The 14,340-nt window shown below is 43.7% G+C and overlaps 1 protein-coding gene across 5 annotated transcripts in view; it reads left to right on the top strand.

Moving 5' to 3' along the window:
• Ppp2r2b (protein phosphatase 2 regulatory subunit Bbeta) overlaps positions 1 to 14,340 on the top strand; it is a 409,949-nt gene that overhangs the window by 345,950 nt on the left and 49,659 nt on the right. For all 5 annotated transcript variants that reach the window (XM_051163909.1, XM_051163910.1, XM_051163913.1 and 2 more), the window contains one exon: positions 9,200 to 9,377. In XM_051163909.1, the coding sequence (XP_051019866.1) occupies positions 9,200 to 9,377 (178 nt within the window). The remainder of the gene's footprint in view (positions 1 to 9,199; positions 9,378 to 14,340) is intronic.

Below are 14,340 nucleotides of genomic sequence, written 5' to 3'. Positions count from 1 at the left end.
TTGTTATGAACAGCAGTGGACCAATATGGGTCTCATACTAGCTACACCATTTAGCTACCTGGATATTCCTCTGAGCCAATTCATCTTATTTGAAATGGCAAGATTTCCAGAGTATAGGTATACTGTAATTTATTCACCCTCACCTCCAGACCCGTCTAGATTTTGATACAATGTAATTGTAACTAACAATGGACAACCAATATTCCCAAAGAGTTCTTGTTAAGAGGTGAATGATAGTTTACCTTCAAGAAAGAATTTCTAAATTAAAAGTTACATTGTTTTTCTTTTACTATCTACTTCTGACTTTTTTATTTTGCCGTTGTAAATCCCCTGGTCAGTGTCAGTGGCTGTAACCCAGTGATTCTCAACTTGTGGGTCCTGATCACAGGGGGTCACCTAAGACTATCTGAAAACACAGATATTTATATTATGATTTCTAACAGTGCCAAACTTGCAGTTACAAAGTAGCAACAAAAATAATTTTGTGGTTGAGGTCACCACAACATGAGGAAGTCTATTAAGTGGTCGCAGTATCAGGAAGGTTGAGAAGCACTGTGCTAATCTCTGTTTGAAAGATGGGATGTCAGTCATTTCAGCCTTCACCTCTTCAACTGCAAGGCAGCATAGGTCCTTTTAAGGGTCACTTTGTGCCCAGTGCCTGAATCTTTAAATTAAGAAAATGAAATAACTGTTTTGTGTCTTAGCTAACCTCCCTCATCATAAAACTGTAGTGAGCTGAGAACAGGAACTGCCATAGTAGATTCTTTATGAATGAAAATTTTTAAAGGAATCTGATTAATCATTTGTAAAATTAGGGGTTTTAGATGTTCTTAACCTGCTGGCTGCTGGTGAGACTGGCGTATCTCTAAATGTCTGGATATCTCTACCTCTGAAGTTTCTGTTTATATCTTTGATTTATATTTTTATTGAGTTATTTGTTTTGTTGCCAATTCTTAGGAACTCAGTGTATGTAACAGATAAAAGCCCTTTTTTCTGTTTTTTATTTATTCCTTGATAATTTCATACATATATGTGTATAGAAGGAATTTTGATCCTATCAAGCCACCATTCCCTCTCCAATTCCTCCCAGGCCTTTCCCCCACTCCATGTCCTTAGCCATTTTTATGTTCCATGAGTGATCTTGTGCACTCATAAAAATAATCAGAAAATGTTTCTTTCACACACACACAAAAAAAAAAAAAAAAAAAAAAACCCTCCACTGGTATAAAACTGTGGCAATCATTTTAAACTCCTCTAAAAAACCAAATCTGCTAAGTAATGAGTATTTGGAAATTTTTTCCGTTAGCCACAGACTCATTAGTTCCCAGCTGTGGGTTTACATTGGTTACCTGGCTTAGGGGGTAGGTTTGGTTTTCAAAATACCACTCCTTGAGTTCCATTTCACAGGCATGGTGACTTAACTCCCTGGTGGTGAAGACTGGGCATCAGTTTTAAACCAGAGGGCTTACTTGATTTGAATATGCAGCCAGGACCAGGAAACAGATCATTCAACTTTGAAAGGTCATTGAAAGTTAACTTGTTCCCGTGAGAAAGACACCAGTGATCGCTACCACCACCTGCAGGTGGGCGTAGGTGGACCGAACTGACACACCTCAGCTACAAAGGGCTCTGACAAGCTGAGATCTATGAGGGGTCCTGTTTTCAGGGTATTGACAGGTATCTTTGTATTCATGTAGTCTTCCTTTGTGTAAGTGACTTCCCAGGGAACTTCACTGGCAAGGTTTGTCATTAGTATCAAAATTTTTATCATTGATTCTTCATATTCTATAGTCATAAATAACAGACTATAATATGATACTGAATATCATATTATCATATGTATCATATCATATAGTCAAAATAAGAGAACATAATGTGATAATATGATAGAGGTCTATTACCTCTGGCCACCAAATATTCATTGACTATTTATCCTAAAAGCTAACATCACTGAATTTTATAAATGCTCTCACCAATAGCATGTGAGAGGCAAAGGCTGTTTCTGTGACTAATCCAAACTCTTCCCAAACGAAGATGCTGCCTGTCCCTCCACACCCCCTCCCTAGCTATGTGTTAATTGGAATTGTCTTCCTCTGTAGCCATTCAGGATGTGCCCTCCTTCATGTGAAATTGCACAATGTGCAACACTGAGGGAAATAACCAGGAAGGCAGTGATCAGGGAAGCACACTTTGAAAGGCAGTGATGCTGGCAGAAAATGGAAACGTCTGGGGAAAAATAGCACAGAACTGGCAGCGACTAGGGCTTCTGCACGGAGTGGTAATTAGATGGCAAGTTTATCTTCTGAGGGAAAGGTGTTTCTTCTCTCCACACACAGGCTAGAAGTCAGACACTGATAATGTGAAACCGTTATTCTGCCATGAAAATCATCTGTGATGCATTGAGTTTTATATATATATATATATATATATATATATATATATATATATACACACACACACACACACACACACACACACACACATATATATATATATATATATATATATCAGGAAATATGTGGAGCGATGTGTGATCTACAGTACTACCAATAGACGTTAAATCTCTAAGAAATAAAGATTATATATATATATAAGATGGGTAGATAGATAGATGATAGAGAGAAATAGATAATGATGAAGATAGAGAGATGATTGACAAATGATAGATCATAGATAGATGATAGATGATTTATAGACTAGCTAGTTAGATATAAATGAGTGGATGATAGATGATACATGTAGCTACATAGATAGGTATTTATAAGTGTTAGGTACGTGTACAGCACATGTATGTATGAAAATTGATGCCAGGACTTTGCACACACAGAGCATGTGGACCCCCACTAATTTCCATCCACAGCCCTGAGCTGAACTTCCTGCAGCCTGTTGCAAGCTGACACACGTTTTCCTCTGTCTACTCAACTTACACTCTGTTTCAGAAGGACTTCCTTAAGAGCTCAGCGTCTCCATTTCAGAACCATTGGCATCTTAGTCTGGCTAATTCCTTGTAATGGTCTTGTGCACATTGTGAGCTATTTAGCAATATCCCTGCTTCTACTCGCCAGTATCAGGAACATCTGCTCCACAGCCTATCTCCAGACATCCCCTAACAGCAAAGATGTCCCCATAAAGAGCAGATGACATAAGAACTAGGGTACTCTCAGGGCTGAGATTTCACTTCTTTCAAAACAGCTTACCTAATTCCCCTAATCTAAATTGGGAAAACTGGCCCCCCCCTCTTTCTCATGAAAAGTCACTATGAACTGAGTGACATTCTGTAATGATACGCTTGCCTGAGACATGAATGTCTTTCTTTCCTATTGCACTTTCAGTTCCACAGTATAATCTATTTTGTTCACTCTGTACACATATTGCCTGTGCAGTGATTGGCACTTAATAAGTATTTGTCAAATGAAAGAATATAATTCTATTATTTAATATCCTTGAAGCACAAAGCCTGAGTTGGTCCAAAGGGGTTTTGTTCTAGGCTTATTTCAATCTATTTGACAAAGCCTGTAAAAGAAGAAATTAGGGCCATATTGAGGCTGTTGAAGGGTGTGAGCAGGGAAATCTAAAAATTATATTATTTGGATAGGATTCCTTGGAGGTTTTGGCAGGGTGCTGTTGATTGGCAGCTTCATTCTGGAAACAACAGCTCTGATATGTCATCAGAAGCTGAGCCAACCTGTCTCTCCTGGTTCCCCAACCCATCCACCATCAATCCACAGAGGAAACAAGGTTTTTGACCAGAGCAAGGCTTGATGCTCCATCAGTTCTCTGAGGACCAGGACAGACGTGTCACCCAAAATAAGCCTCATCAGAGACAGCCCATGGGGCCTTTTAATGCTCTTTTTCATGTTTAAAAATGGAATTAAGATGCATAATTTTTAAAATTAAAAATGACTGACTGGCATTCTTCCCACGAAAGATGGGGAGTAATTTAATTTGTTAGTGGCTTATTTTATTTGACAGTCTTTGTACATACTCGATTTGGTTTGTTACACTGAATTACCCTTTAATAGTGGGTACATCATGCCAGACTCTACCCACCCCACCCCACCCCCCCGAGGTGGCTTTGATAATTGGACGAGCGTCCATAGTGTTCAAGTTTTCATTACAATAAGAACAGAGGGTCCTCGGCCGTATGAGTGAGCTGCTTCTCCCAGCCTCCCGAGCTTCCTCACCTTGCCCATAGTATCTTCAGCTCTCCTCTGCTTGTTGCATCCACTCCAGTTTCACTGTTCTCCAACGCTCTGCTCATGCTTCAGCCTCAGTGTATTTGCATCCATGGGTCTCCCTGCCTTAATTCCTTCCAGCATCTGCTCCTACGGCATCCTTCAGAGAAGACTTCCTGGAGAAGCCATGTCATATACCCATATAGTATGTGGGAGAGAGAAGAAGAAGGAGAGGGAGGGAGGAAGGGATGGAGAGAAAGAGAGAAAGAGAGAGGAATAAGGAGGAAGGGAGGTGAGAAGAGAAAGGAGGGGAGAGGGGAGTGGAGGGGAGAGAGACTCCACAGAAGCAAGTTTGACTATGTATGCCCTGGGACATTCTAGACACAGAGAAGGGATTTAATAGTTTGTTAAGTGAATAATTAAACTACTGGCCCAACTCTCAGGAGCATGCACGCTCCCCCACCCCATACCCCCACTTTTTCCAGGCCATCTTCCATTAGCATCTTTTCCTCTTTGAGTCTGCCTCCATCTCCCTAGGAGGTACAAGTCCCCTGAGGTGGTACCTTGGGCAGCTCCCTCCCTCCCTATCCCCCATCTATACAGCCTGGTGCTGAACCAGGAGGATAAAGAGGCAAGCTGACTCTTGGGCCAAGGAGTACAGGTGCTGTGCCTCAGGCTAGCTGTGTAACGTTAGATGAATTACTCAGCCACTCTGTGCATCTCCTTTCCTATCTGTCCCTTTGTGACCATAAAAATGAGATAATTCACTAGTGACCGGATTAAGTATTTAAAGCATTTCAGGCAGTGGATAGGGGGTTGTCACTTAATGTGGAGTGTTCACAGAAGGTCTGTCTGAGAGGGTGCTACTGGAAAGGGGAATTGAAGTGAATGGCTCTCTGTAAGCCTGTGGCAGGTCAGACTCAGGCTGCCCTTTGTCACCAGGGAAATCAATCAGTGGCTATAACAGGATGCCAGGTGTGTGGTGGGGCAGGGGGCAGGGATGGGATTGTGTTGACCCCTCCCAGATCACATACACACAGGTGTGAGAATATTCACATGCACAACTGACCTCAGGAGGACACTGAACCTGAGCAGAGGAGAGAGAGGGATGCAAGATGCCCAGAGAGGACACTGCTGTACCCCAGATTGGGCCACTCTAGGTACAGAGCCTCCACAGCTGCCAGCAAGGCTCAGATAACAGCTTCACCTAGGTCTCAGCCTAAGCTGATGTTTCCAGCATTCAGATGCTAAGGCAGGAGGGTCACAGGTTCAAGACTTGCCTGAGATACATATCAAGATCCTGTTCCCCCCGCCCCAAATCAAAAGCTTAGCCTGCTCTCTGTGACACTGTGCTGCATCCTCCGCTATAGGGCAGCGAGAGGGGCAGGGTGAGGAGAGCCTCCAAGGCTAGCTCTAGGAAGGCTGAGTAAGATCATGGCTAGGGTGGTGTTGACACCTGGGGCCCTAAACAGCATGGCTGGCTCATAGCACAGGAAGGCTGCCAGAACAATGCTTGCCAAAGAAAACCCAGACATTCCCTGTCACTCTTGAAATCATGCCCTGCTCTTCTCCCTGCATGGCCCCAGAAGGAACAATTAGACCCTGTGGGAATCACAGTCCCAATATGGTGGCCTAATCCACCCATCTGGTCCTCACTGACCTGCAGAGGGCCCTCCTTGTGAGGGGCACAATGGGCAAAGGACAAGCCTTTTCTTAAAAGCAAAAATGATGCAGAGACTCCCTCCACACAGACATGCATGCACACATACATACACCCATGCATACACAGAAACACGTACCACACACACACACATACACACACACACCTTATCTGTGCAAAGAATCCCCAGACACCTGCTCAGAGCCCTTCCCCATTATGCAGCCCATCATGGTTCGTGTCAGCCTGCATTAGCAACCAGGCTCATCACATTAGGCAGCAGGCCTGGGCTGGCAGCTACCACTTTGAAATGCCTCTTTATCCTGTTGTCATGCTCCCTTCCACATTGAATGCAGCCACACGAGTCATCCGAAGACCCAGTGCAGACCTGAAGGATCAGGTTAGAGGTCAGGGACAGCAAGGAAGCCTGATAGATCCCACTGCCCCAGGCTCTGGGTGCTCAGGCATCTCTGAGAGCAGAGGAAGTAACACTGAAAGGTTCCAAGTACAAGTGCCTTTATGAGCAACTGTAAAAAGTGTGGCACATGTTTCTGAAAACATACAAAATAGATGCCTTGTCAACTTACTATGAAAATTTGTGATGCCTGTGAGACCTACAGCATGATGTGACATCAGTAATGTCTCTCTCCTACAAACGCCCTGGCTATTTATCCAGGTCACTTACAAAGCATTGATCAGTTCCCTCCCTGCACAGTGTCCTTGCCTGGTATACACGAGGAGGAAGGCACAATTTGTAGTCAGATGGGTCCTGATATCAAATCCTGCCTATGCCTTCTCATATCTTGACCACTCTGGGTCAGTAACTTGGCCTCTCTGTTTTCTGCCTATAGTTCTACTGTTTCAGGGCCAAGTTTGTGGAGCAAGCTTAGTTTTATCCATTGTGAAGTCTCAACTCACACAAACCCTTAGTTGGTGTTTACTCATGCATACCCACCTGTAAAACTTGGACCTCAGCCCCTCACTCATCTCCACTATATCTTCAGAAGGTCTGATGAAAACTTGACCTCGATGACATCCGGGTCATCACCAACCCATTCATTCTTTCTACCTTCTTGATGTAGGCAGAGCCCCTTCTTGCAATCTACCCTGTCACCTTCATTCTCACAGTAGACTTCATCACTACCTCTACTTCAACCCTGGCTAGGGCCTGCTTTCTGCCAGCCTTGTGACTTATTCCTCATCTTTCATGTCTCTATGCACTCACCCATCCTTGGGAAGCCTCTCAAGACTCCCTATGCGCTATGGCTCCTCCCAGGAGCATTCACTTCATTGTTGTGCGATATCTTTCACCCCCGTCCCCACCTCCATGAGGCTAGAGTGGCAGCCATGAGGCTAGAGTGAGATGGGGTCCTGTGCTTATCAGATGAGCTTAGGACTTTGTGCAATGCTCAGTTGATGTTGCTGAAAGAGTGGGTGGGGCCTCATGACCATCTTCAATAGAATGAGAACAGAGAAGGTTCTGCCAATGCTCAGAGTGCAGGGCACATCCCAGCCCATCAGTCAGTGGTTTCTTCTGTTCAGAGCACAGGCCTCCTACTCTCATGCATGAGCTGAAAAACCACTCATTATCCATGCCTGCCATATGGGTCCTAAGAGATCAACTCCTTCCTCCATCTTGGCACACAGAAGACCCCCACCATTGGCTTCTGGAACACCCAACATTTTGTCTCTCTGGGCGTCCCTCAACGTTTTCTCAGAATCATTCATATGCACACACACATACACACACACACACACACAAACACACATATGTGTGAGCCTGTAAGGGACTCTAAGGTGGAGCTGGGAGAGCTCTGCCTTCTAGAAGGTGCTGTCAAGTAACTGCATTTTAGGAAGCCAATCTGCTCTGGGCCACCTCTTCCTGCCACCTGGGGTGATGTTAATCCAGGAGCTAACCTTAATCTACCACCTGCTGTTAGGCAGGCTCAGTGCAAGAGTCATTGTGAGGGGAAAGGATCCTTGTGGCTGTTTATCTCCTTTTTTTTTTTTTTTTTTTTAAGATTTATTTTTTATTTACTATCACGTATACAGTGCTCTGCCTGCATGTACACCTGCAGGCCAGAAGAGGGCATCAGATCACATTATATAGATGGTTGTGAGCCACCATGTGGTTGCTGGGAATTGAACTCAGGACCTCTGGAGGAGCAGTCGGTGCCCTTAACCTCTGAGCCATCTCTCCAGCCCCTATCTCCTTGTTTCTATTAAAGAGATGTACTTATATGCTGTGTGATTTAGCTAGTTGGATTTTTAGAAGAGTGTATGTCATTGTTCACATTTCCCAGAGATATCTCTCTCTCTCTCTCTCTCCCTCCCTCCCTCCTCCCTCCTCCCTCCCTCCCTCTCTCTCTCTCTCTCTCTCTCTCTCTCTCTCTCTCTCTCTCTCTCTCTCTCTCCCCCCCACCTAACTCCCCCAGCCCACCATGAAGAAAACACTTACTGGCATTTACTCAGTCATCCAATAAACACACTGGACATCTTCTGTATTTCAGAAGAGTGGCCATATAATTTACTGCCCAAACAGGGGCCATATTGAATTTGACACTACCTAGTTGTTACTCAAGGACAATAGGTGTAAGCAGAGATGTTCCCAAGTCAACCAAGATGTGATGAACACTCATATAATAATAGCTCATTTGGGGTCATTAGAGTCCTGAGTGGTAGAACATTTTCCTTAAAAGCACCCTTAAAGGTTAAGATTAAAACTAAGAGAGAGGCCAGGCCTCCAGGGCTATGATGTAAGAACATGAGAGACATAAACAGGATGAATTGAAGCTAAATGACACATTCCTGAGATTTTCCCACAATCTTCTTGTTTTAAGAAAGAAAGGAAAGGAAAAAAAAAAAAGAGTATATATGAGAAACACTAAATGGACTTCAGAAGGTTGCATTGTGTAAATGTGTGTATATATGCATACACATTTGTGTATATGTAGCAATAATAAAGAAGAGGTCATGAATTTGAGGGAGAGTGGAGAGAGAGGGAGGGGTAAAATGAAGTAAACAGTACTCACGTATAAAATTGTCAAAAAATTAAAAATTTGAAATGTGAAAGAAATAAAAATGGGAGAGCTTTGAAGACTATCTATGTCCACACAATGGTACCCAAGTCCCCTGAAAGGGGACTAGAGAAATGTTTCAAGTTTATAAAGGTTACCCACAGTGTCAGGCATCCATCATTAAAAGGCACAGAATGTGGTAAGAATTGCAACTGGTTTCTGTAACTCTTGGTTTTATGGTTGTGTTTTATTGTGTGGTGGTAAGGACACAGCACAAACCCATTTTTTAAAAAGAAAGAAGAAAGAAAGAAAGCTTTCATTCTGAACATTGTTCCTCTCCTGTATCCCAGGTGCCTGTCCTGAGACCCATGGACCTGATGGTGGAGGCCACCCCACGAAGAGTGTTTGCCAACGCACACACATACCACATCAACTCCATATCTGTCAACAGCGACTATGAGACCTACATGTCTGCTGATGACCTGAGGATCAACCTGTGGAACTTTGAGATAACCAATCAGAGTTTTAGTATCCTTTCCTTGCAAGCCCCATTGGCCCAACTCATGAGTATCCAGGTAGGAGTGGGCAGGGGAGAAAGAGGCAAAAGAAAAGAACTGCCAAAGTGGAAACAGCTGGCATCTGTGAAGGAAAAATCTTAAATTACAGGCAGGGTGGCAGGGCTAGCTCTGGAACGTAACTCAGAATCATTTGTTAATGCAGCGGCATTTCTGTGTCATGAATTAAAAATAGAGCTGAGCTGGCACATATCACATCTCAGTTGGCTGGGTGCTCATATGGCGTGCACTAGGCCCTGAGTTCAGACCTTAGCATCATGTACAGGTGTGCTATGGCATACTGGGATTCTGTCTCAAAAAAACAAAACAAAAAGATAGATAGATAGATAGATAGATAGATAGATAGATAGAGAGATAGATAGAGAGATAGGTAGAGAGATAGGTAGATAGATAGTACTTTACCAATAATGAAGATCTAGGGATTTGGGGGTGGGGGAGGGGTTCTTCCTCTGTTAAGAAGTTTAAAATCAGTCTGTATGGAATATATGTGCCATAAAGATATGGAGATGGCTTCCCATTGTATCATATTGGTGACAGAAATGGTTGCTGCCACTTACTGTAGACTCCTGAAATTACACAGCTTGATAGATTTCCAAGTTGGAGACACCTGAAAACACAATCCACATAGAGATTGCATCACCAGCAGCCCTCTCACATTACCTTGCCATGATGCCCCTCAAGACTGTTCTTGGCATACTGACCCTAATGGGTGGGGGTACTTGTCTACAAGACACCAGGCTTGATCTCCAGTACCTCAAACAAAACAAAAACTATAAGCATTATCATCTTCTACTAAACTAACATTTGGAAAAGTCAAGAAGGTTTCTGAGTAGATACTCAGAATGCTTACCTAGATATGTAAGACCTGTTCTCTGACCTCACTATACTGACCTTGCATTTAATAATATAAACTGATCTTTGCTGGATGTCTAGGGTAGCAGTTCTCAATCTGTGGGTTGTGACCCCCCCCCCAAAGACCATTGGAAAATACAGATGTTTACACTATGATTCATAACAGTAACAAAATTATCATTATGAAGTAGCAATGGAAATCATTTTTGTTGGGGGTCACCATAACACGAGACACTGTACTAAAGGGCTGCAAGCATTAGGAAGGTTGAGAGGCACTGTTCTAGCATCTACCCATCTAGTCCATCCTAAACCCTGATTCTTAGCTCCAATTCCCAATTCAGTTCATGGTCTCAACCTTCAGGCAGTTGAGCACTAGTCCTGGCTCCAATTCAACTTTGCTTCTGCCCTTTGGTTGCCAGACCTGTCTACACTTCCTCCAAAATGAACCTCAGACAGCTGAGATGCCTCCATCCCCACTCCTACCAACACTCACAGACATGGGCCACCATTGTGACACCTTCCCCTGATTCCTCTCTTTCATCACACATGCCCATGTCTCTATCAGCTACCACATGACCTCTTTGGTGTTCTGGCTGTGCACCTAACACCCCAGGAACTTTCTGGAGAGCTGAACACTCCAAGTTGTTTCCCAGGGTCTAGAAGATTCCACTGTCTGGGTCCTAACTCCCTCTGACACCTGTCATGTAGCTCTTGCCTCATCCACTGTCTTTCAGCCAGCGAACCATGTATCTAATCCCAACTAAGCTTTCTTCTTCCTCTCTTTGCACCTGCAATAATACTCTTTGAAAACGTGTCCCCAGAGTTCTTGATTCCAGCCTCAGTCAATCTACTATCTCTAGAGAGACTCTCCCACCAGCTTCCAGGTGGCTGCCAGCAGCTATATTCTTGCTGTCTTTGTCGTACTCGCTGAGATTTGAAATGGTTCTGTGTATATTTTTAGTTTGCCCCTATGAGAATGAAAGCGTTATGAGAGCAGGAGCCCCACATGACCCATTGCTGTCTTCCCATGGATTCAGAGTTCTGTACATGAGAGCTGTTGCACACAGCAAGTGTGGCATCGTAGTCAGTGGTCAGCACGGAGCTCCGGGAGGCTCTTCACTGTGAAATCAAACTTGGAAACTTAGTTTGAAAAGCGGTAAAGCCAAACTGGGAAATTGGGTTAGTTGGTAAAGTACTTGCTCAGTAAACATAGCGATCTGAGTTTGATCCCCAGAACCCAGGAAAACTAACCCAGACGTGATGCGCACTCTTGTAATACTAGCACTAGGGAGGTAGAGGCAGGCTCACTCTCCAACCATCCCAGTCTCTTGGTAAGTTATAGGCTAGTGGGAGATCCTTGTCTTCTTGAGGGGTGGGATAATAATAAGAGCAACAGCCAAGGTTGTCCTGTGGCTTCCATATGCACACACACACACACACACACACACACACACACACACACACACACACACACATGCATGAAAAGGGTATTTGAGCAGTGGGTACAATGGCTAGTTAGTCCCTACCATAGAGAAATCCTATAGTCCCTGAAGGCTTCTTGGGGAAGGTGTCTTTAACTGGGTTCTGGTGCAGAGATACATCTGGAGATACTGAGAACTGGCCTTTGGCACTGTGACTGGGCATCTATTGTTGATCCCAGAACAGACATCACACACTACGTGGGCCTAGGGATAGCTGCTTCTGCCTACAATTCTTCCGGGCAAAGCAGATGCTGATAGAACGAGTGTAGACGGTGGTCCCTTTTTCCTCCTCACACCTATTCTGAGAGCCAGGAATCTGCCTGGGCTCAGCCAGCTGTCACTCTGAGCTTATGCTTCCCCAGCCTAGGTGGCATGTTTTCTGAATTTTGCCTCCAGGCTTTCAAGAGGGAAAGGAACTTTCTCAGGCATTTGGGGGAGACAGATGCCTTGGGGAGAATGCAAAGGGGAAATATTAATAGTGCCGTTTAGGTTATCTTCTGCAGATGTGTGACAGCCTGCCAGATGCTGGCATACAAATGAGACCATAGCGCTCACCCTTAAAGCTGCCATATGTAAAATAATCACTGTCATCATGTGGGTGATGGTAACTGATATCTATATAGTGCCTTTCAGCCAGACTGCCCTGGGGCAGGAAGGCTGTGTAAACTAGGGCCCTTCTGCCTCTCAGCTGCCTCTGGAGGAGGAAGCGGCCCTTTTCCACAACAGTCTCATAAAAGTATCAAGAATACCTCTTATTTACCTCTTCTATTATGCCTTTTATCCAAAGAGACAGGGGGCGTGGCTTGGGACACCTGCAAACTGTAGTGTGGGAACCACTGAGGTGCCAGTGAAGAAGCTTCAAAGAAACACATGGACTGCTTTCATAACTGTGTGTTAGGCATACCAAATCCTGGGAGTCCACAGACATTAAAACCCCCACTAAAATTACAAAGTACATATCAAGTACTAACTCAGTAAGACAAGTAGAAAGGAAGACTGGTTGGGGAAAAGCAAGCACAACACTGACGTCATCTCTGATGGTGTGGTGTTTGGAGTTGGACAGGAATGGAGTTCTCAGCCAGGCCCATCACTTTCTGACTGTGAACATTCTCACAACATCTTCACCCAGATCACATTCTCCACTTCATCCTCCATAGAAGAGAAATCTACCAAAGGACTCTCTCTCTCTCTCTCTCTCTCTCTCTCTCTCTCTCTCTCTCTCTCTCTCTCTCTCTCTCTCTTCTCCCCCTAGCCCCCCCACACACACACACACAGCTTAGAGAAATACCTTACTAAGTAAACTATTAGTATAACAAAGGCTTCTTGTCCAAAGGGATAAGAAAACTAGAAAAGATGAGCCAAGGGCTCTGCTCTATTGAATTCAGTGCCTGGGTCATGCTCTTAATTCTAGACTCTTCCTTTGGCTCTAGAGTTGGATGATATTTTATAAAACGTTGCTTATTATATTCTAACAAGAGGCCCGGGGTCTCACATTTAGCACCAGGAAAAAGCATGCCAACCGTAAACCTTTGGGTTCTCAACCTCAAATGCTGTTCTCCATTCATAGACATCCAGACCATCCTGTATAGCAGGTCCTGTCTTAAAGTGAACAAAGTAATCTTAATGCATCAAGACCATAATAGCCCATTTCTAGGTTAGTAATTTTCATATAAAAGTGTAGATACTGAGGCCAGGCCTTGTGCCAGTCACTGTACTAAGCCCAGGGATAGAAAAGAGAAAAGAAACAAAATTGCATTTTCGGCATGACATACTACAAATAAACACCAGTGAGTGTTTTGTTATGAACTGACATAAGCTTTTTGTGGGAAGAAAATTTAGTTCTTCCAATGTATTGTTTCGGACTAGGGAATAAAGATTTTGCTGAGGAACCAATTGTTGAATTGAGATATTCAGAGAAAGACTGTAAGCTAACTCTGGCAAGGGGGTGTGGCCAGCTTTGTCTACAAGATAGCCAGGACTCCATTGAAAAACCTGTCTCAAATACAAAGAAATACATAAAATCCTTCCAGACAGACCCACCCTAGTGCTCTCCTTTTTTATTAACTTAGATTCAACTGGTTAGAAGATGTAAGTTGTATCTGTAAAATCCCTTCATGGCTACTCTGAGGTGGGTACGTGGGTGAACAACTGGACATGTGTGCATCGCTTTTCCCTCTTTCATTCCCCCAACTTTCTGAAGAGAATATTCCTTATAACTGAGCCTAATCTGAAACAGGAGAAAGATAATCTGAACGTCGTCTTAACAAGACTAGCATAGCAACGCAAGGGCTACAGACAGAGACAAACACATAGCCTTTATGAAGGACAAGTCTAATGATATGGAGGCCTTTATTAATCACCAAGATATATACTATATCTTGGAGTCTCTTCATCTTTTCTTTTTATTTCATTTCATGTTTTTGGCATGTTTTCTCACTATGTAGCCCAAACTAGAATCTCAGCATCTCAGTACCTTGGTCTCCTGGGAACCATGGTTACTGGTATATGACACCATATGCAGAAACTCTTTTTTTCTTTATACATGAGTTTCTATGTTCAAGATCGTTTGAGATTTTATAACGG

This window comes from Acomys russatus, chromosome 20 (assembly GCF_903995435.1).
Source record: "Acomys russatus chromosome 20, mAcoRus1.1, whole genome shotgun sequence".
Taxonomy (NCBI): domain Eukaryota; kingdom Metazoa; phylum Chordata; class Mammalia; order Rodentia; family Muridae; genus Acomys; species Acomys russatus.
This window is presented reverse-complemented; position numbering and strand designations above follow the sequence as displayed.